Source organism: Sabethes cyaneus, chromosome 2 (genome assembly GCF_943734655.1).
Source record: "Sabethes cyaneus chromosome 2, idSabCyanKW18_F2, whole genome shotgun sequence".
NCBI lineage: Eukaryota > Metazoa > Arthropoda > Insecta > Diptera > Culicidae > Sabethes > Sabethes cyaneus.
Window position 1 is genome coordinate 159,709,819 of NC_071354.1, and position 21,415 is coordinate 159,731,233.

Genomic DNA, 21,415 nt, shown 5'->3' on the forward strand with positions numbered 1-21,415 from the left:
CTAAAAAAATGCTCTATAGCTCTGCTTCCGGCAGATGGAAATATCATTTTCTCTGCAAAGTTGTTTGTCTTTATATTTTATACAACTTTACCGAAAAAACCATGTCTCTTATCTATTGATGAGTAATTCTCGCTGAAACGGGGCCACCACTGACACGAGGTCTTCAAATATTGGAAATTTTGCGCTTAATTGGTTGAAAATGGTTAAAAAAAACAAGAATTACAAGAATTTGATACCTCAAAATATTGGACCCCTCGTGCGTCAAGGTATCTAACAGGTTCAAAAAAAGTTGAATTTTGAGCAAACCTTGAGATCTATATCATGTGATATTTCATAAATTTGCCATGAAGCAACTAACAAATGGCCCGGTTCTTTAAAGAAGAAGAACAGGGCTTTCAAATGGAGTAAAAAAAATTTTGGCGCCATCTAGGATTTGGTAGCCATTTGGATTTTATCAAACAATCGCCGTTTTCACCATGAGCCCCAGAACCTATTTTCATTTTAAGACCCCAATTGAAAAGCTGAGGAAAAATACTACAAGAAACATTCATAAAATTAGGTGTGCAATGGCATTAACTGAATAAAACAACCAGTTATTTGAAGCAAGGTCCACAATTTTCATATAATTATTGTGATATTTACAAAATTTGCTATGAAACAAACTACAAACGACACGGTTATGCAAAGAGGAGAGATAGGGCTTAAAACAAAGTGAAAAGAAATTGGCGGTCATCGTAGATTTGGCCGCCATGTTGGATTTTATTGAAAAATCGATGTTTTCGCCATGATTTCCCCAACCGATTTTAATGTCAAGACCACCATCGGAAAGCTGAGAAAATATGCTATAAAAACTATTCATCAAGTTAGGTGTGCAATGGCATTAACTAAATAAAACAATTAATTTTCTGTAGCAGGATATTCCATTATATGAGAGTTGAAAGCCTTGATACAGATAATAAACTGTTTCGTTTATTTAATGCCACTACACATGTATGTGATGAATGTTTCTTATAGCATTTTTTCTCAGCTTTCCGATGGTGGTCTTAAAATTAAAATCGGCTTGGGGTGTCATGGCAAAAACGGCGATTTTTTGATAAAATCCAACATGGCGGCCAAATTCAAGATGTCCGTCGATTTTTTTTCACTTCGTTTATAAACCCTATCTCGCCTCTTTACAAATCCGTGTCGTTTGTAGTTTGTTTCATAGCAAATTTGGGAAATAACACAATAATTATATGAAAATTGTGAACCTTGCTACAAATAACTGGTTGTTTTATTCAGTTAATGCCATTGCACACCTAATTTTATGAATGTTTCTTGTAGCATATTTCCTCAGCTTTCCAATGGTGGTCTTAAAACGAAAATTGGTTCAAGGACTCATGGTAAAAACGGCGATAGTTTGATAAAATCCAATATGGCGACCAAATCTAAGATGGCCGCCAAAAATTTTTTTACTCTATTTGAAAACCCTGTTCTTCATCTTTACAGAACCGGGCTATTTGTTAGTTATTTCATGGCAAATTTATGAAATATCACATGATGTAGAGATCAAGATTTGGTCAAAATTCAACTTTTTTTTAACCTGTTAGGCCCCTTGGCGAACGTGGGGTCGACTATTTCGAGATATCAAAAGCGTAATTCTTATTTTTTAGCCATTTTCAACCAATAAGGCTCAAAAGTTCCAATATTTGAAGACCTCGCGTCAGTAGTGGCCCCGTTTCAGCGAGCATTACTCTAATACAAAAATGTGAGCGTATTTTGAGCATACGGCGTACGCAAAACACATAAAATATATGCTTGCCATACTCTCATATGGATGGTTGGGCACAAGCGGTAACTTAGCAAGTAAATGTCCCAGAAATTTGCAGTCTTCTTCAAAAACGTGTATTTGAAGTGCTTCAATAATTATCTAGAACAATGTGTCCTTGTAAAACGCTGCCAACAAAAGTTAAGCAAGTAACAAATATTAAGTACACCCAAGTCGTTTTTACGCGAACGATACGTTCCGTGTAAATTCTGAAATCCGCGTAAATTCCAAAATTCGTGTAAAAAAACCTTGTAAATATCAAACAGGCGTGTAAAAATAGACGTTGGAGCACATCCGCGTAAAATCCGAAACTCGTAAAAACCGAGTAAATTCCGAAATTCGCATAAAATTAGTCGCGTAAAAAGCGACTGCATGAAAAACTCATATTTAAAGTACAGATAGAAAGGTTATTTCTTCAGTAACTTTGCTTTTCTATATTTTCTACAGGTTTGCCGAAGAAACCATGTCTTTAGCTGCTAACACAAAAAAGTTAATTTTTTATTTTTATCAAAGGCAGGACTAACTTTCGACCCTTTCTGATTATGGGGGGTATTTATACGAACAAAAGATCCAAAATACTAAAATGAAAGCAAATGACGCTAGGAAAAAAGTTACACTTTTCACCCTTTTGAACCGCAGTGACTGTAATAAATCCATTCCAGTATGCCACGATTACAATAGAGTTAAAGTTTGAGGTATGTTCCCAAGGCAAAATCAACGAATATATTTATTCTTTCAATCATGGAGATATTATACAAGGAACTTGGAAGAAAATGGAAATTGCATCAAGTTGATAACCACAGTTCAAGTAGATAGAAATATTTTCTTTGCGGTTAAAAAAATACTGGAAAATTCAATTAGAACAGCACAAGGATAAACGGGCAAAATATACCGTTCGATGGAACGCATCTAATGAATAGATTGCCATTAACCCACACAAAACAAACATTTCGCTGGGCAGCAAGGCAACTCCAACTGTCTACCGTCCTTAAGTGCCATCGACGGCTTCCAACGCCTTTCCACACATTTCAGCAGTTCACAAGTTCAATGCTCGTTCTACACGAATATTGAATTACCTGAGTCATCGGCCTCTGATTCTCTTTCGTCGGAGGAGTGCGGAATGGAAAGAAGCAACAACGACCAGCAACGAGCTCAGAGGAGGACTTTTCTTCACCATCCATCCGCCACATCGAATTCTGTAAGTCGACGGGCGGTGGTGGTGTTATTGCTCTTTCCATAATGGCTGGACCACAAGGTCCTACGCGGGTAGGCACGCATTAATGGCTCTTGGCAGAAATGCTCATCGTGTTGGGTGTCAGCATTTGCGCTCAAACGCCTCTTTGCGGTTTATATGTACGGCCTCAGCATAAGCAATATTTGCACCCAGAACCAGAATTTAGCGGGTACGATGCGATCGTACAACGGTTCGCCCAGTGGAAGCTATAGGAAAGTATCGTTAATCAAATGATCAACGATCAATTACACAGCACCGAAGAAGGAAGCACACTAGAGAGGTCTGTAGTATGAGTTGTACTAGAGCAGACTACATAACGTCTTACAAACACCGTTTCCTGGTGATGGTCAACCTGAAAATAGCGATATGAACGGTCATTTGCGTGGTACACAGGCCATAAAACGAGATAAATCATGTCGACGAATTAGAAAGATCTTGCCGCTCCGTTAAAAAAAGATTTGCGGTCATTGCACTAAAACAGTTCATTGAATTTCACAAAATCGAATCGCGTGCAGTAATCGAATACCTTTCTATGTCGATGGTCGCATTAATTGACGATACTTACGTTTGATGGAAGGAATTTGAGCGCATCGCGTGAAAGTGGTTATTGTCTGAAAAAAAAAATGAAGAAGGAAAACAAATTAAACTTGTTAGTGATGGCACCTCGGCAATTTAACAAACATATGTCTGTACAGAGCATAGTGTGGTTGTTGCTAATAGAAGTTGATCGTTTCTTTTAAGCATGGTTCGATGGAAAATTTGCGTGTTTTATGCGGAAGTATTTTTACTTTACACGCAGGGGCGCTCAAAGTGTAGTTAGATGTTACCCATATCGTTCAGCAACTTAATCATTTTACTTTTTTCTTAGAATTTGATTATTCAATGAAACAATGTTCCGCAAAGATGCATTTAGTCGGTGTTATTGAATAAAAATAATTGAAATGTAATAAATTAATCCCGTCTGGACAGCAAGCAGCACAAACATGGCGGCTTATTAAAAGCAACGCTCATCTACCTTAAAGCCGCGTACAATTCAACCGTACAGGCAAGTTCATTTGCCTTTTTTGCCGGCATTCGTTTGCACATCGCTGAAGGTAGGGTATCTTTTACCGGGCCGTGCGATTATTTTCCTCTAAATCTATTATGCGCTCGTTAAGGAAAATGATGGTTTGGCTGTGCGTTATTGCGGCTAGCTGAATCGAGCCGACCGCTGACTCCTCGTGTGTAGAGGAAAACAGAACAAACAGCATTGGCCCCAAAATGGGCCAGAGCGATCCGATGAGATGCGATGGGTAAGAAAGGCCAAATTGAATCGAACGAAAACTATAATTATCCCAGCACCTTCGAAATTACTTACGAGCATACCTCTGTGGGGTGTTGCAAGCAACAAATGCTCATAATATGTGTAAGCATTTTTTTACGGTTTGAATACTGTAATTAGGAATAACTGGCTAACCGAGGTTCGAGGTTCGGGGGTGAAATAGGGCCACACAGGAAGAAAGAATAACGAGCTTAAAGCTTCAACTGCATTAGAAGTAGGTACACCAGAATGAGTATGTCCGTATTTAAATTTTGTTTCACGCTCTCAAAAATATAATTTTTAATTAATACCAATGAGGTCAATAATCTGTTTATAAATGGAAGGTACACATTTTGCTACATAGTTAAAAAGGACGATAGGAGAGTATAGTAAAAGGTAATAATTTCTATAGACTTCAGCTTCACACGGTTCCCCTTTCTTTTCCACTGGATCAGTTGTTTTGTCCGGAAAACTTGAAGTTATGAGTTTAAAACATCGAAAGAATAGTGAACAATTTCAATGCAAAACAGCATTTAGCATATACGTGAGGATTAATTCTCATAACTTGAGATAATATTTCATAGTTATACTTATCTATTAATTATCAAGTGCACAATAAAACACAATTTCAATTATACAGTGGTAGAGAAAATTTTTGCTATGCGATCCAACCGCACGAGATTTTCAATTAAGAGTAGGATTTAGATAATCGAGCATTTTAACATTTTGTCATGAATCATGTAAACTTGGTCTGATCAGTAGACAGGCACTGAGAGAACTAATTGTGCCTTGAAGAGAAACATAATGAAAGAGATGATAAGACTTTTATGTTGGGACATTTTCTACGATCTTTCATTATTTAAGTTCTTTGAAATAAGAAATGCATAAAACGCGTTACAATCTTTATTGCAAATCACAGGAAACCCCATTTGCATAATGGCAGATCGATCAGCACCGGAGTGTCTCGAAGGCAAACATTCCGTGGATAATTGCATTGACTTGTGTCTTGTGAAACTTCTACGCCTATGTTTTGCACATAATCTTGTTAGTAAGAAATTAGTCGTCATTGATTCCATATATTTCGAGAGCAGTTTTTTCTATTTCATTGAAATGTATTCTATGTGTTCAGATTGGCAAGAAAAATGCAGTGAATACATTTTTAAAAGCAAAACTCTTATTTTGTGCCCAAAAACTGCTTCTGAAATCCTAAAAGTTAATGACGATTCATTTCTCCTTAATACGTATCGCAATACTATCACAAAGCTGCCCAATAGCCTTTCGGTGTGCTGGTGGCCGACCAAATAAAACTATCACAAAGCTATAATAATAATCAAGCCATCCACATCCTTCCTTCGTACTGAATTTTGCAATAACAATAATGAAGGTTCTTACTAGTACAAGTATCCGTCAACTGGGGATACTTGTAGCGGCGGGGTTACTCGCAACACTTCTGCGCATCACACTTTTGACAACTCTAACGCATTTGTTTGTTTACATTACCATTTGTAGTAAATGCAGTTTTGAAGAAGAGATATTTACCTATTGTTTAGTAAAATTCAATACATTATATCGTTGTTTTACTTGTTTTTATACGATCGATTAGTAATTTCACTTTTGTAGTAGAAAAAATGAGTGCCAACTTTGTGTAGTTCATTAGCATGAAATCATTTTTGCGTTTAGTTCCTGTACACAATTAGTGCGTCATAAAAACTAACAAATAGCAACTTTGAGCTTTGTTTGTTTTTTTGAACTTGGAGAAGAAATGATGAATTCATCTTGTTATTTCCAATATAGCACGACTTTCAGTACTTGTAAAATAATTAAATTACCGTAATAATCAGTATATAATAAAGCAATTTTGCATCTGTTTCTGATCATGCAAAGTGCGTATGTGGAATGTTAGAATTGGGAGAATAAAAACAAGACTATGTATAGATATAGGTGTATAAAAACAAAATTTGACCACGGGGTCAGTCCGGGGGTAGTGGTTAGCATTCACGCCTCTCACGCCGAGGACCCCGGGTTCAAATCCCAACCCCGCAGAAGTCACGAATGACCCAAGCTGTTAGAGTAACTATAATCTAACAAAAAAAAGTTTTAGACCATCTAATAATATATAAGGGTGCGGCAGTAGTTTAGTCAGTAGAACATTCGGATACCAACAGAAAGAGCGGGAGCACCACCTGCCACAGAACTACCCAATATATTTTTGGCCTACATACCGAAATTTTTCAGTTCATGCAATTTATCTTTCTTCGCACCAGACAATTCCTCACTTAATATTTTTTTGAAACGATGATTCTACAATTGATGAAGGGACGGTAAGGGAAAGTAATGAAGAAGGATTTTTTTCGGGAATGAAGGGGAAGGGTGGAAAGGAAGGGGGGGGGGGGGGGGGTAATAGGTAGCTATGGTTAACAAGTTGTCGTTGTGACTCCTGTCTTTTGTCCAATGCTGGAAGGTGCATGGGTCGAACCGTCCCTTCATCAATTGTAGAATCATCGTTTCAAAAAAATATTAATATATATGCCTGACCGCATTTCAAGGTCATGACTAAAGTCACGAGTTTGGTCAATTCCTCACTTTCCAAAACAAAGGAATGTATTTTAATGAGGTTATTAGAAAACTGTTGTATTGAATTACAATTGTCCTGCACAGCTGGTTGCGAAGTCTATCGAATTAAAATCAGAAGGTTCAAATTCTAAAAGCGGGAACGTTAGTAAGTAAGGCTTGGCTTTATTGAGGGTTCTGTACCCACCACCTCCTCGACATCGCTATCTTGGTCTACAGAGTTTGACAGTACCCCCATTAAGTTGGACCCCTCTGTATTGTACCCCAAACAACAATGGCCGTCGCATTGATTTGCTATATGAAGTGATTTCCCGCCCAGTGTTTTTGACGTTTCAGATTCAGTCACAGAAAAATGGCGACGTGCCGGGGGGTCGGTACCCACAAGGTTATCGAGTCTGCCTTGACAATCGCGTGGTCGTGGGTTCGATTTTTAGAAGAGTCATTCGATGCTACGTGACGTTTAGCGTGAGTTTATTCTCGATAAAACTAGTGTGCTGCACCACGTCTCTCATAAACTTACCATCAGTGTGTGGTAGTAATACAATATGGCGCACCAATCAAAATTGATCTTATTACGGTTGCTTGTCAAACCGCAATAACTCTTTTAAAACCGCAATAAACCTGAGCTATTAAAACGAAAACACCCTGACTAAATAGATTTATTACTGCTATTATAAAGAATAATAGAGTTCAACACCAAAATCTTTTTTTATGCAAGCCAATATGACCATATTCTAGTATTCTGCTTTAGCTCACAAACCAAAATTTAGCAAAGCAGTGCTTTGCAGAAAGAAAGTTATCAACAATCGGGTTTCCTGTCACAGGAAGCAACTAAAATATATTTATTATAAACTAAACATATTTATTTAACTAAATATATTTATTTTGTTAAAGCAACCAATTTTCGAAAATTGTAAAATTTCAATGGCGCGTTGATTTTATCTACCTATCATATCGATATGCATGATAAAATTAAATGCGCATAAGCTGCAAACCAACGGATATTGCCTGAAATTTATTCAATCGTTATCTATATTTTATAATGGTCGCTATAAACTAAATCGATCGGGATGAACTGACCGTAAAACTTTAACTTTTCTGCTCACGGATGTATTTTCAAGTTGATAAAGCTGGCGAACTAATTACGCTTTTTACCAGAGCAAAAAGCGAAAAGCTTTATAAAATTATGGCGGTGGCTATCAAGCAGTGAAAGATTAATCGGTTTTATGGCTGCTTCCAGCAGAGCGTGAAGCGACTACTTGAGCCCATAACCTGATTCTTAAAAAGGTTATAAAAACCTTCTGAAGAGTGGGCTCGTGGTCGGAAGGCAGTTTTATAGCGGCCATCTGAAAGTTCTGATGGAGCTCATAGTTTTATAAGCGGCTTTATAAAATTAGTCATGAAAACCACTAGAGGAACGTAATAAAACTAAGAATTGTTACTTGGGATGATATCAAAGATCTTCACAGCCGACAGTTATACTGTCATGATTTTCACTTCTCGCCAGGACAGATTTTTGTCAACAACCCGAATGTTATTGACTAAGCTGCGTCGCCATGAACCTCTATGTCTGCATCTTCTTCGAAAAATATGGCTTTGAAAAATTATCTGAGCGTTGCCACTAGGGCGAACTTGACCGAATATCTGCGAGCAATGACCAGTTGCCACGATGCTGAGGAATGAAAAGCGCCTGAATACATACAGATATCGTGAAGAATTAGAAAAACTATTCCGAGTTAACAAGATGCGCAAGTTTTACGGAACAGCGTACCAAACTCGTAAGAGCTACACACCAAAACTAATGTGTTAAGGAACGAGGAAGGGAATGGGATCACCAACGAGCAGTTCTTAATCTTAATCGGCGAAGTTGCAGAAGGAGGCGGAACGGAAATTAAACTGGGAATGCTCATGTCCCAGTACCTGGTCTCCAAGAAGTCAAACAAAGCTGAATACCAACAAAGCCGCTGATAAGGACTGCCTACCAACGAAGTTTTACAAACATCGTCAAAAACGATGTTAACGGCTCTACACACGGGTTATTGTGAACACTTTGGAGGAAGAGAAGCTACCAGAGGAATGGATTCCCCCTAATCTTATACGCCGGCTGTGACCGATACCGGTAAAAGAGGTCGTAGCGAATAATTAGCGCCACTAGAGACCAAGTTTTTACCAACTTGCATGCGCATCACATCCTTATTCACTTCAAGCAGCATACTATATAGTCGATCGAGACCATCTATGGCGGATGATGTCGAAAGAAAAGGTAATATTCGCGGGAATCGAAATGGAAGGCACGATTTTTATCAAAAGTGGCCAACACCTAGGCTTCGCAGATGACTTTGGTGTCATAGCCAGGAACATTGCGACAGCAAAGGCAATCTATCCATTGACTGAAAGGGAAGTCTAGGAGAATTGGGCTAAAAATAAATGGATTGAAGTCCAAATACTTCATAGGAAGAGGCTCAAAGGAGGCAAATATGCGTCTTCCATGGACAGTAACCGTTGACGACGATAAGCTAGTAGCTAGAGCTTGCTACAGTTCGTTTATTCGAGATCGCTGGTGACCGTGAAAAACTACGCTAGTAGGAAGATCCAGCGACGGCGTCTAAAGCCTCATGAGACCGGTAGTTCTTTAGCGACTGAAACTGTGATGATACTCACGGAGGTTGCAACGCACTCTTGCCTTGTTCGAGTGGAAGGTGCTGTGGTGGAGTACAACCTGAAAGCGGAGTGTGACGGAAGGGTATGAATTACAAGCTGCAGGCCCTACTTGAAGAGATTCCCATCCTAAATCTGGTGAAAGACGATAGGCTACGGTGAGCCGGTCACGACCTAAGGATGCCGGAAAGAGGAGAAAAGTGGCAAAACAGCAACACTTGAATTCGGATAAAAAGTAGTCCGCTCACTCTACGAGCGAAAAAGAACAACGTGCGTACTACAGAAAATGCACCTGGATGATATCACAATAGATCAAAATGCTGGTCATAGGGATAATGACCGAACAGAAAAAAAGGTTCTGTTTTTTTTATAAAGAGCTAAGACATTTTCACATCACATATTGAAAATTCAGAGATGCAAAATTTGTTTCTGTAATACAATTAGGCCATTGCGAATCATTTTAAAAGTTTATGTCAACCCCACCCCTTGGAAATTGGCTTGAAAACTCGGGTGGCAAAAAAACAATTTGTAGGATATGAGTTAATTTTTTTTATAAAATCAATTGTCTGTGGGCTCTACAGCCCGAAAAACTTGACAAATGAGTGTACGAGTTGAGTTAACGCTTCTAGCATGAAATAGAAATGGAAATTCAAACAGCGGAATTTCTGAAAATCGACCAAAAACAATTTCTTTCGTTTTTGTCGTTATTTCGTAGACTTTTGCATGGAAATTAATAACGTATGAATAGATTTGGTTTTCACGTTTAAACTTAAAATAGAAATGCCTAAAATCCAGATTTTTTTTTGCTCGATTAAAAAATTCTCTTTGTTTTTTTTGCGACAAAAACGAAAAAAAATGTTTTTGGTCGATTCCGCTGTTTGAATTTCCATTTCTATTTCATGCTAGAGGCGTTAACTCAACTCGTACACTCATTTGTCAAGTTTTGTCTTATTTGCTCTCCTAATTTTTGGTATATTGGGAAATGGAACATGGGACACGAAGAAAAATGGTATGGAACAATAAATCTCGGTGAAAAATAAAAAGGAAAACTAGAAACAAGAGGAAATGGAAAGAAAGGGGGGAAACGAAAATAGAAGAGAGAAAAAATGCTATAGAACAAAGTTTAAACATGTGAGAGAATAAAACAAAAAATTCAGAGGCCAAACGAGTTATAAAAGGTGAAAAATAGGACAAAAAAATGGGAAAATGAGACCGAAGACAAATGATAAGAAAAACAAAAAAAATCGGATTAAAAAGAGATAAAACGGAGAAAGGGACGAAAAAGGGGTGATGAAAAGGATAACCGGAGAGGAAAGGGAAAAAAGGTTTTGGCTTCCTTAGAACACAATAAACGATACAGAAAAGATAGAAAACGGACCAATATAAAATGAGAAAATGAAACAGATTAAGATAAAAAACGAAAAGAAGAGAAGATAAAAAGAGTTAGAAAAGACGAACACTAGAAAGGAGAAAAACCGAGAAGAACATACTAAAAACAGTGAAAAACATGAGGAAAAACAGATCTGAAAATAAGAAAAAAATGGGACAGGAAACGATGAAAAACGGAACAATGAAATAAAAAACACGGGACAGAAGGCAAACAGAAAACAAAGAAGAGAACAAAAAAAGTGAGGGCATAAACCGACTAAACGATACAGAACAGAGGTATTTGACAGAATAAGACGAAAAATGTCAATTCCAATATTAAGTAAAACTTCGTGTCTAATGTCGCGCCCATGTCCGATTTGAAGTATAACTTCAAGCTCAAATTAGTCCAAATTGAAATCTTAAATTAGACATCCAAGGACAAGTTCAATGTCCGACCACTTTTCGAATTGTGTTTGGACGCTGTAGTCAAAAAAGCCAAAACCAAACAAAAATGAGCAAATCAAGCCTGCTCGAGAGTCCGGAGGTTTCAAACTAATCGGCCGGTATTTTTGTCACGAGCAATAATATATTCGCCAAATAATTTTTTTGAAAATTCAGGTGCCCCACCTTTTGTTGACGTCTGGGCACGCTAGTGGCCGTTTACCTATTTCATGTGGAGCTGCTGCTGTTGAACATTGCATGAAAATTAACCTATCACCTAGCAATAACGGGCGATGGTCAGATAAACTCTTCCTTTCTTTAATTACAATCAAAACAAAGCCCCGCAGCTTTAATTTATTAAACCATCTACTATTAATTTTCATTGTTGTCTTGAAATAACTGAATACCAGTTTCCTCTTACACTGCAGCAACGGTTAATTGCGATAGTCAGTTCTCATTTGTACAGATGCTCTGACAGCAAAACTGCATACGCAATGTTGATATGCAAATTATCGCCACCAACAACGTGCCTGTTGCATAATCGAGCCGTGTGTGCATGTGTTCAATTGTTCATCTTAAACCAAAACTAACTGCTTTTGCCGTCAGGCATTCCAACAAGTTGCTAGGAATCACTTGGCCCTTGCAGCTTCATTTTCACCTGAAGGCTGATGCATTCCTGCTGCTGCTGAGTGCCCATATTTAATGAACGTATCAACACGTCTCTGTTGCCATGAGTCATGGTTCTACTAAGCTTCATTCTTTTCAAGCTTTCATCCCACTGAATCGAAGGCCATTCCGCCAACCCACCTTTCTAGTTGATTTGATTAGTTAGACATGGCCATTGTAAGCTGATGGGGAAGAACAATTGTGCAGAATTTTTTGCTTCTCTGATGCATGACCTTTCCTTGTTTGGTCATCGGCGGATCTTCTGGACTCTGGCATTTATTGTGGGCAAGGCTAAGTGGAGAGGTGGCCGTGGAAGCACTACGCGTACATACATCTTTCGCAACTCAACCTCGACCAGTGACCATTGTACTGGCCGTACATTTCATATATTTCATTGTAATTTTTGTATCGCCGGGGGATCCGGAGAATAGATACGTCGAACTGCCGTTAGCCTCCTGGTGTACAGTTGACCACATTGACCTAGAAGCCGTTTCTTCCTATATGCGATCGGTTTTACCTTGCGGGATGGTTTGTCACGACGGCGGAAGCGACGGTACGGAAGACGGACGGACGAACGGACGGACCTTTAATGCATGTGAAGTGAGCTGCTGATTATTCGCCAAAGGGAGCCAACGCGCATGCCATTAGATGCCGTTAGGTTTTCTCAACTCGGGGGCCGACGACGACGGCGATGCTGGCGTTCGGGAGGACCGCAACGCCGACGACGGCCACGACGACAAACGATGTCTTCTAGCCATGAATACCAATGTTCTTAAATAGCGTAGAATTATCGCATTACGCATGGAGATAGGTTTAATCAAGTTTTAATAGGATTCAGTCGCTGTTTATTTTCTACCACGTATCGTCGCTTTTACCGCTACGGTTTTGCTGTGCAGAAAATATTTTTAGTACCTTATTGCTCTGCAAGTTATAAGCGTCTATAGTTATGGAATAATAAAATTATTTACGGCACAGAGCGCATCCGATTGGGCTAGGAAATTGAATAGTTATGTTTACGGCTGAACTCGCTTGTGCTGAATTAAAGTTTACTGCAGTGCAGTATTTGAAGTTATTTGAGCAAAAACTAGTGTTTTATAGGCCATTGATTGGTTTCGAATTCAATAGCAGCCAGAACGTAACTTTATGCAAATAAATTATATAATATACACATAAGTTAGAACCTTAATCAACCAAGGTTTATTTTCTTATTCGCACCATTTTTGATTTGCTTCCACAGTATCTACAATATCACAGGATCTATCAATTTTCTATTTTTTTTTATTTTTTTGTTTACTTTTCTTACTTGTTACAGCAGTGTTTTGTGCCGATGTCCATATGTAGGAGTATTTGAGCTGAATAACTGGCCTCAGCTATTGTTAAGCATTTTTATTTGAATAAAGGATCGCTAACGAATGAACATCAGTATCACTACTTGAATGAAGTTTTTTTTACGGAATCGTGTTTGTATTTATTTATAAGTGTGATACAAGAATTTTCTTTTATTGCTTTTGAGCATTTTCAGCTCTAAATGCTGAAAGAAAGCTATTTTTGTCTCGACAGTTTTGATTGGAATGAAATGTTGCTGATATGCTGGATACCACGCAAAGATTCATTCTCATTAAACATTTTTTGTCAAGAGTATCTTTTCAAAATGGCGTATTAAGAAACGAGATTTTTTACAGGAAATCATAAGGTGCGAGACCTATTTACCGTGTTAGTAAACAATGCCTCCTAGATGAGTCAGTGCGAAACGGCCGCAGGCCACGACTATGCGCCGGTGACCCGCCAACCACTGTGAGGGGGAGGACCCCCGCAGAAATCACTTCTATTTAAGGTGAAATTAGTCGTCATCGATTCTGCCAATTTCAAAAACAGATTTTTTGTTTGAAACAAAAATTCTGTTCATGAAAATAGAATTGAAGTGTTCAGATTCGCAAGAAGAAAGCAGTATTTACAATTTTACGAACAAAACTCCGCTTTTGGGCCCAAAAACTGCTTAAAAAATTGGGCTCTCCGACGACAAGTTGATGACTGCTAATTTCCCGTTAAGGGCATGCATTTTCCTAGGTTTACTGTCTAGTAGGGATCCCTTAGTTAAGTCCGAACAAGCGGCAGCGAGTAAGGACAGCATGTACCCAACGTTTGTGCAGGTTGAAGGCCGTGAATGTTTTCGGCCGAATATGACGTTCGGCCATTCGTGTTTCGGCCTTTTGTGAGTCGGCCATTCGTGATTCGGTCACTAGCTATATTATGCCATCTGTTATTTTGGCCATTTTTGTTTCGACCGTTCGTAGGTAATCCGTTATTTTCTTATTATTATTATGAATTTTTTTTGCGGGAATGCTACCAAATGTTTTTTTTTCTTCCGATTTGAAAACTAAATGTATATTTTTCGCTCAGGGAGTAAATAGGATCTCAAATATTCCAACTTCATCGCGTTTTTTTATTAGAGTGATTTCAACCCAGAGGGTCATTTACCACAACTTCATCGCGTTGGATCTGGTGAGATTTTTTACATAAGAACCTCTCGTTATCATGAGTTGTTTCGTCTGATCCCGAGATATAGTGTATATAACGGCAAATTAGCAGTTATTAACTTTTCGTCGGAGAGCCCAATAAATACAGTTGGATTTCGAATTTGGCAACAAAAGTATTCGTTTTTGGCAACACAAGATATATCACTTCAAAAAATATGCTTAGGTCATTGCAAATCATTTTCAAAGTTTTTGTCACCCCCCTTGGAAATTGGCTTGGAAAACCGGGGGCAATAATTTGGAGGATTTGAGTTAAATTTTTTTTAAAATCAATTGTTAGTGGGCTCTACAGCCTAAAAAACTCGAAAAAGGAGTGTACGAGTTGAGTTAACGCTTCTAGCACGAAATAGAAAGAAAGTTCAAACAGTGGAATTTCCGAAACTCGGCTAAAAAAAATTTCTTTCGTTTTTATCTTTTTGTTCGTAGATTTTTGCATGAAAAATAACAATGTATTTATTAAAAGCAAGAATATTTGGATTTGGTTTTCACGTTCAAACTTTAAGAAAAATGCCTAAAATTTATTTTTTTTGGTCGATTAAAAAATTTTCTTCTTTTTTTCGGCTCCCCCCTTTAGTGGCCCAATATCGGAGGGACAAAAGCTTTTTTAAATATTTGTAATGGCCTTAAATATCAATCAGTTTCCGCATACATGCTTTAAATGACGAAAAAATGATGCCCTGAGTATGTTCATGAAAAAAAGTTATGTAGTTTCGATCTTTATCGAATATTGCCGTAGCACTACGTCTTACCGCAGGGTGTCAATAACTTATTTGCCCCGGACGGATATCTCTTGTCGGACTTTTTAAACATAAAATGGTTGCAATCGTTGATTAATGATATTTAGTCAATTTCTTAAGCATTTACATTGATTTTTCTCATATCGAAAAAGGGTCTCGATTTTGGCACGGTTTCGGTCTTGGCAGCATAGGCGACACGCATTTGTTGCCAAATTCGAAATCCTACTGTATATTTTCATGAACAGAATTTTTGTTTCAAGCAAAAACACTGCTTTTGAAATATGCAGAATCGATGACGACTAATTTCACCTTAAGCAAGCAGTAAAGTTTTTCTTAACAGTGTTGCCAGATTTTCAGTTTTGCGGATGATTGTTATGATATTATTACTTTAAAAACGCGTAAAATAATTAAGTTTTTGATAGTAGCTACGAGCATGGCATAATGTTTTTCAACTCGCTGAAAAACATGTTAGCTTACTTTCTTGTTTCTTGTTGCTGTGAGAATAATAGTTCCTAAACTTGTGTAGCTAATCTTGCGGAAAACTGAAAAGTCGGCAACGTTGTTAAAAAAAAACTTTAGTATATGAGTAAGTCTCATTGAAACGGGGCCACTACTGACGCGAGGTCTTCAAATATTGGAACTTTTGCACTTAATTGGTTGAAAATGGTAAAAAATGAGAATTACACTTTTAATACCGCGAAACAGTAGACCCCTCGTTCGCCAAGGGGTCTAACAGTTTCAAAAAAAAGTTGAATTTTCAGCAAACCTTTTGATCTACGTCATGTGATATTTCATAAATTCATAATGAAACAACTAACTCATAATGAAACAACTCCTCGGTTCTGTAAAGAAGAAGAACAGGGCCTTCAAATGGAGTAAACAAATTTTTGGCGGCCATATTGGATTTGGTCGCCGTATTGGATTTTTTCAATAAATCGCCGTTTTCGCCATGAGCCCCCCAACCGATTTTCGTTTTAAGACCACCATTTGAAAGCTGAGAAAAAATGCTAAAAAAAATATTCATAAAATTAGGTATGCAATAGCACTAACTGAATAAAACAACCAGTTATCTGTAGCAAGGTCCACAATTTTCATATAATTATTGTGATATTTCAAAAATTTGCTATGAAACCAACTACACGGTTTTGCAAAGAGCAGAAATAGGGCTTATAAAATAAGCGACAAAAAATTGGCGGCCATTTTAGATTTTGCCGCCATGTTGGATTTTAACAAAAAAACCGCCGTTTTCTCCATGATCCCTCCAACCGATTTTCGAAGACCATCATCGGAAACCTGAGGAAAAATGCTACAAGAAACATTCATCAAATTAAATGTGTAGGGGCATTAAATAAACGAAACAATTAATTATTTATCTTAAGGTTTACAATTCTCATATAATGGTATATCTTGCTTCGGGTTTTCAACCCATTTGATAGGTATACCCTTCCTGTTGTCTGCTTCAGTCGCTTTGATGATAATCTAAATTAGTACCAACCATAAATGTGAAGTAGTCATTTTGTCTTACCGTTCCCCAATGGACGGGAAGAATAAGACAAAAAGTATTATATACTGAGACACGCCCCAAGTAACAATTCTAAAGCCACTTGATTTTATTTGAATTTAATAACCCCCTAATTCATTTTTTTGAGAAGTGAAGAAGCGTATGGTGCGAAGAATAATAAATTGGGTGAACTGGAATATTTAGATATATAGACCAAAACTATATCGGAAGTGTAATGACAGAAAAGATTTCGACCCACAATCTTTCGCACAACTGGCTTCCGAAAATTGCAAAATTTTAATGGCACGTTGATTTTATCCAACTACTAGCTGACCCGACAAACTTCGTATTGCCACAAATTAACCTGTGTTGTACATAAATCATGAAGTTCGGATGATCTTTGTCACAATCTCGAGTTTTGCAAGTTTCTGAGGAGTTCAACCTTAGATAATTCATTTTGGCAGTTACGTAGCTATGAAAGCATCCCAGGTAACCAATAAGCATCACCAATGCTATTCAAATGTAGGCCAATAAGCATTTAAGTCGCCTTAAATGCTAGTTAAATGCTATTCAAATGTAGACCAATAAGCATTTAGGTCGCCTTAAATGCTACTTAAATGCTATTTTGGCAAAATATACAGCTACTTTACTGATAACCTTCTTATAGTGCTGACAATGCTAATTTACAGCTAATTACCGACACGAAGAATTTGAATACAATTTTGGATGCTAATTTACAACACCTATGCAGTCAAAACAACGTGCAGTATAAAATGCCAGATACGCTGATTTGCTGCTTATGTTAATGCTTATTAGTTACCAGGAATGGGTAGTTAGCCCACCCTGGGTATGGAAGCCCACCCTCTTAAAGAGGAGATGGGTCATAACTCGCTTTTTAAAGGGGAGAGGGGCTCAATTCACCATAGAAAAAAATCTTGCCTCCAAAACCACTTACATGTCAAATTTGGTTCCATTTGATTGATTAATTCTCGAGTTATGAGGAAATTTGTATTTCTCCCCCTCTCAAAGTGGGGAGGGGTCCTATTTCACCATAGAAAATATTCTTGCCCTCGAAAACTTTCACATGCGAAATTTTGTTCCATTTGCTTGATTAGTTCTCGAGTTATGAGGAAATTTGTATTTCATTTGTATAGGCCTCCCACCTCCACTCCTAAAGTAGGGAGGCGTCCTAATTCATCATAGAAAAAATTCTTGCCTCCAAAAACACCTACATGCCAAATTTGCTTCCATTTGCTTGATTAGTTCTCGAGTTATGAGGAAATTTGCATTTCATTTGTATGGAAGCCCCCCTCTTAAAGGGGAGAGGAGTCATAATTCCCTTTCTAAAGAGGGGAGGGGTCTCAATTTACCATAGAATAAATTCTTGTCACCAAAAACACCCACATGCCAAATTTTGTTCTATTTGCTTGATTAGTTCTCGAGTTATGAGGAAATTTGTGTTTCATTTGTATAGGAGCCCCCCCCCCCCCCTCTTAGTGGGGGGAGGGGTCTCTAACCATCACTAAAACCTTTCCCTTTACCTTTAATTTTTGATTCTATAAGGAACATCCCGACAGACAGACAGACAGACAGACAGAAATCCATTTTTATATATAAGATCATATTAATATGCACGATAAAATTTAGTGCGCATCTTCAACAAAATTTTCATCAATTTCTGAGATTAATTTTCAAAATGCTTTTTTTTTCAGAGTAGAAATTCAATTTAATTTTTTTCAGTTTTTCTCTGAAAATTCAGAAAATTTCTTAAAAGTTACTCATAGATCATTTTTTTGAGGGTGCCAAGATTTCCGAGTTAAATTTTTTATTTAAAAAAAGAGAAAAACAATTAAACCCTTTCCAAAAGTTAGTCTAGACCAATTTTGGAAAAACTAAGTATGCAAAGTTGCTTATTTAGATGAACTCTTTTCACACAAAAAGTTTCATTGAATATTGAGAGGGTACTGCCAACTCCATAGACGAGTTGGCGTGAAATCCGTCACTAGCTAATGATGGATATGGCACCAGTGTTTCTTGACACGAATCTGTTTGTTTCGCTTGTATATCTACTACAATTTGCAACAGCTGTCAAGAACAAATTTGAAAGTTTCTCATTTAAAGAACCAATTGAGAAATGTGTGAGTATGAGAAAAGTACTTCTTAATCAGTTTTGATATTTTTTTCCTCATTGCATATAAGAAGGGTTTCATATGAAGTAACGTCTAAAATTGCCGAAAATAAAATTTCACATTTTAGCACATAGGGTTTATTTCTAATTCCTGTTGTAGTAAGTAAAGCCATTCTAATTTTCATCATTTGTTGGATAGATTTAACGAATACTCCAAAAGTTCTTGTGCTGATTTGACTAAAACACACTTACCTTCAGATCCGTGAACCTTGAAATCACTGAAAAGCGATTATTAAAGCATATTATTGAAATTACGCAACTGACTTTATTTCTAAAATTCGTCGTACCGTTTTAAAATCTGTCCATCAAAATTTTTCATCGTCCGAACTAAAAATCACAACAATGTTTACGAAGCTAACGCGCATGTATTTGTATAGGACGGCATGACAAATGTTATTCTACAAAATTTCTGCAGGTCAGGCAAGTTTTCCTGGCTGTAGAATAACGACAATGCCTTGCGTGAGTTATTTTCATTTATGAATGATGGAAATTAAAACGATTAGTCGACACTGTCTTCTTCGTCGCACGAAAAAACGTAGGAAATTTGGCTGGTGGGACTTCTTTAATGATAAAAAGCATTGAAATAGATCTCAGCTCACTATGATTGATAGTGTATGGTAAACAAGAAACTAAAATATTAGGAAATAACTAATTTTTAAATTGTGTGTCATAAAAATGCTGATATTTTTAATAATTTGTGTTGGATAGGACGGGAATAGGCAATTACGACGGTGTAGCAACATACCCTACTTGAACGCGGTTTTGTAGTAAATATTTATTCTATATGTCTATATTTTTATGATTTGCGAATAAAATTTTGATAGAAAAAAATATCATGCTGAAACAAGCCGTCACAGTCAAGGCCATTTCAAAAGTTTGAAAAAAAATCCAAAAATTAAATAGTTATCGCAGATGCAAACATTATTGTTGTACCTATATCATTTTAAAACGGATATGGGTCATTCCATCTCAAACGTACACAAGGTTTGGATTCGGCCATCAGCGATTTCAACCAAAGTCGGCATAATTGTTCATTCCGACCACACAACCAATTTCTCAAAGTATTATGCCGATTTATCAATCCCTCTAGCAGTGGCGCTACTTCCTTTTTTACAGATTTTCAAAATAAGTCATTTTTCTGATTTAAATATCTCTGAAACAGTTTTTTGGCCGCTCAATCGAATGATGTTATCAGTTTTTAGATAATTTGTTAACATTACACATTTTTTTACAATTTAATATGAAGAATGCGAATATCTCAAAACACCCCCAATTTTATTTTCAAATAAATATGCTCAAAATATTCGCCAGAAAATTCTACATAAGAATCACTTAACTAGAAAAAACAATATTGGTAGTTTTGGAGATATGGCGTTTTGAATATCTGGGGCATGCGTAATTCTATCTGAATTGTTGGTGAAAGAACTTTTAAACACGTCTACCTGAAGTTTCCGGACATTTTCATGACTAAATAATGTATTTTAATGAAAAAGATGCATTTTCAACATTAATCGGCATAATAAATTTTGTTGTTTTGGATACTTTTGTATATATTTAAATAAAAGCAACAATTTCGAACAAATTTTTATAAGAAAATGGGAGAATCCTCGAGAGAAAGATAATTTTATAATATTTATATCGGGAGCATTTGATCATTTTTCCCCAAATCACCCTTAATATGAGTTCTTATGAGTTTAAAGCATTTCTTTGTAATAAATATAATATAGATTCAGATTTAAACTAAGAAATTATTTTGTCCGAAAACCGCAATTTTCGGACTATAGTGCATTGTGACGAAGTGAAAAGTTACACTTTATGCACAAAGCGGAAAGAAATAAAAGGCCTGCTGGGCAGAAAAGTGAATAGTGATCATTTCGTGTCTATCCGAGGTCATATGGCTGGTTTCTAATGCAAGCTTGGAACGGATTTGAAAGGAAATTTTTCAAGTCTTATAGCAGGCCATAAGACTTCTAAGAAATATAAGTTGATCGCCATTCGTTTTTTTGTCGAGTGCTGTTATTTTTTGATGTGCGGCATGACAAATATTATTCTTGCTAAGACGGACTTTTGAAATCCCTGTCGATATACACAATCAATGATTTATTTGAAAAAGAAAAACAGCATGTTTCAGACAAATTTCAAAAATTAGATCATAATATTTCAAAAAGCCATGCTAAAAACAACTCAAACCAACACCCTAAATATTCCAACTGTAAAAAGATAATGAAAAGTGTTAAAAATGGACTTTGAAATGGTAACAATCATCTATAATAAATTCATACAGACATACAGTTTAAATGATTTCAGTTACTGGTTCGTCTTGCTGTCGTGATAGTCATCAATAAGGCTCAAGGACAACCAAGTTCTTTTCGCAAGGACAGCTGCAGGTCGAAACGAAGTCTCGACACTC

At 37.0% G+C, this 21,415-nt stretch overlaps 1 protein-coding gene across 3 annotated transcripts in view; it reads right to left on the reverse strand.

Annotated features, from left to right (window-relative positions):
- LOC128738123 (cuticlin-3) overlaps window positions 1-21,415 on the reverse strand; it is a 143,081-nt gene that overhangs the window by 61,248 nt on the left and 60,418 nt on the right. For all 3 annotated transcript variants that reach the window (XM_053832994.1, XM_053832992.1, XM_053832995.1), the window contains one exon: window positions 3,607-3,652. In XM_053832994.1, coding sequence (XP_053688969.1) covers window positions 3,607-3,652 — 46 coding nt within the window. The remainder of the gene's footprint in view (window positions 1-3,606; window positions 3,653-21,415) is intronic.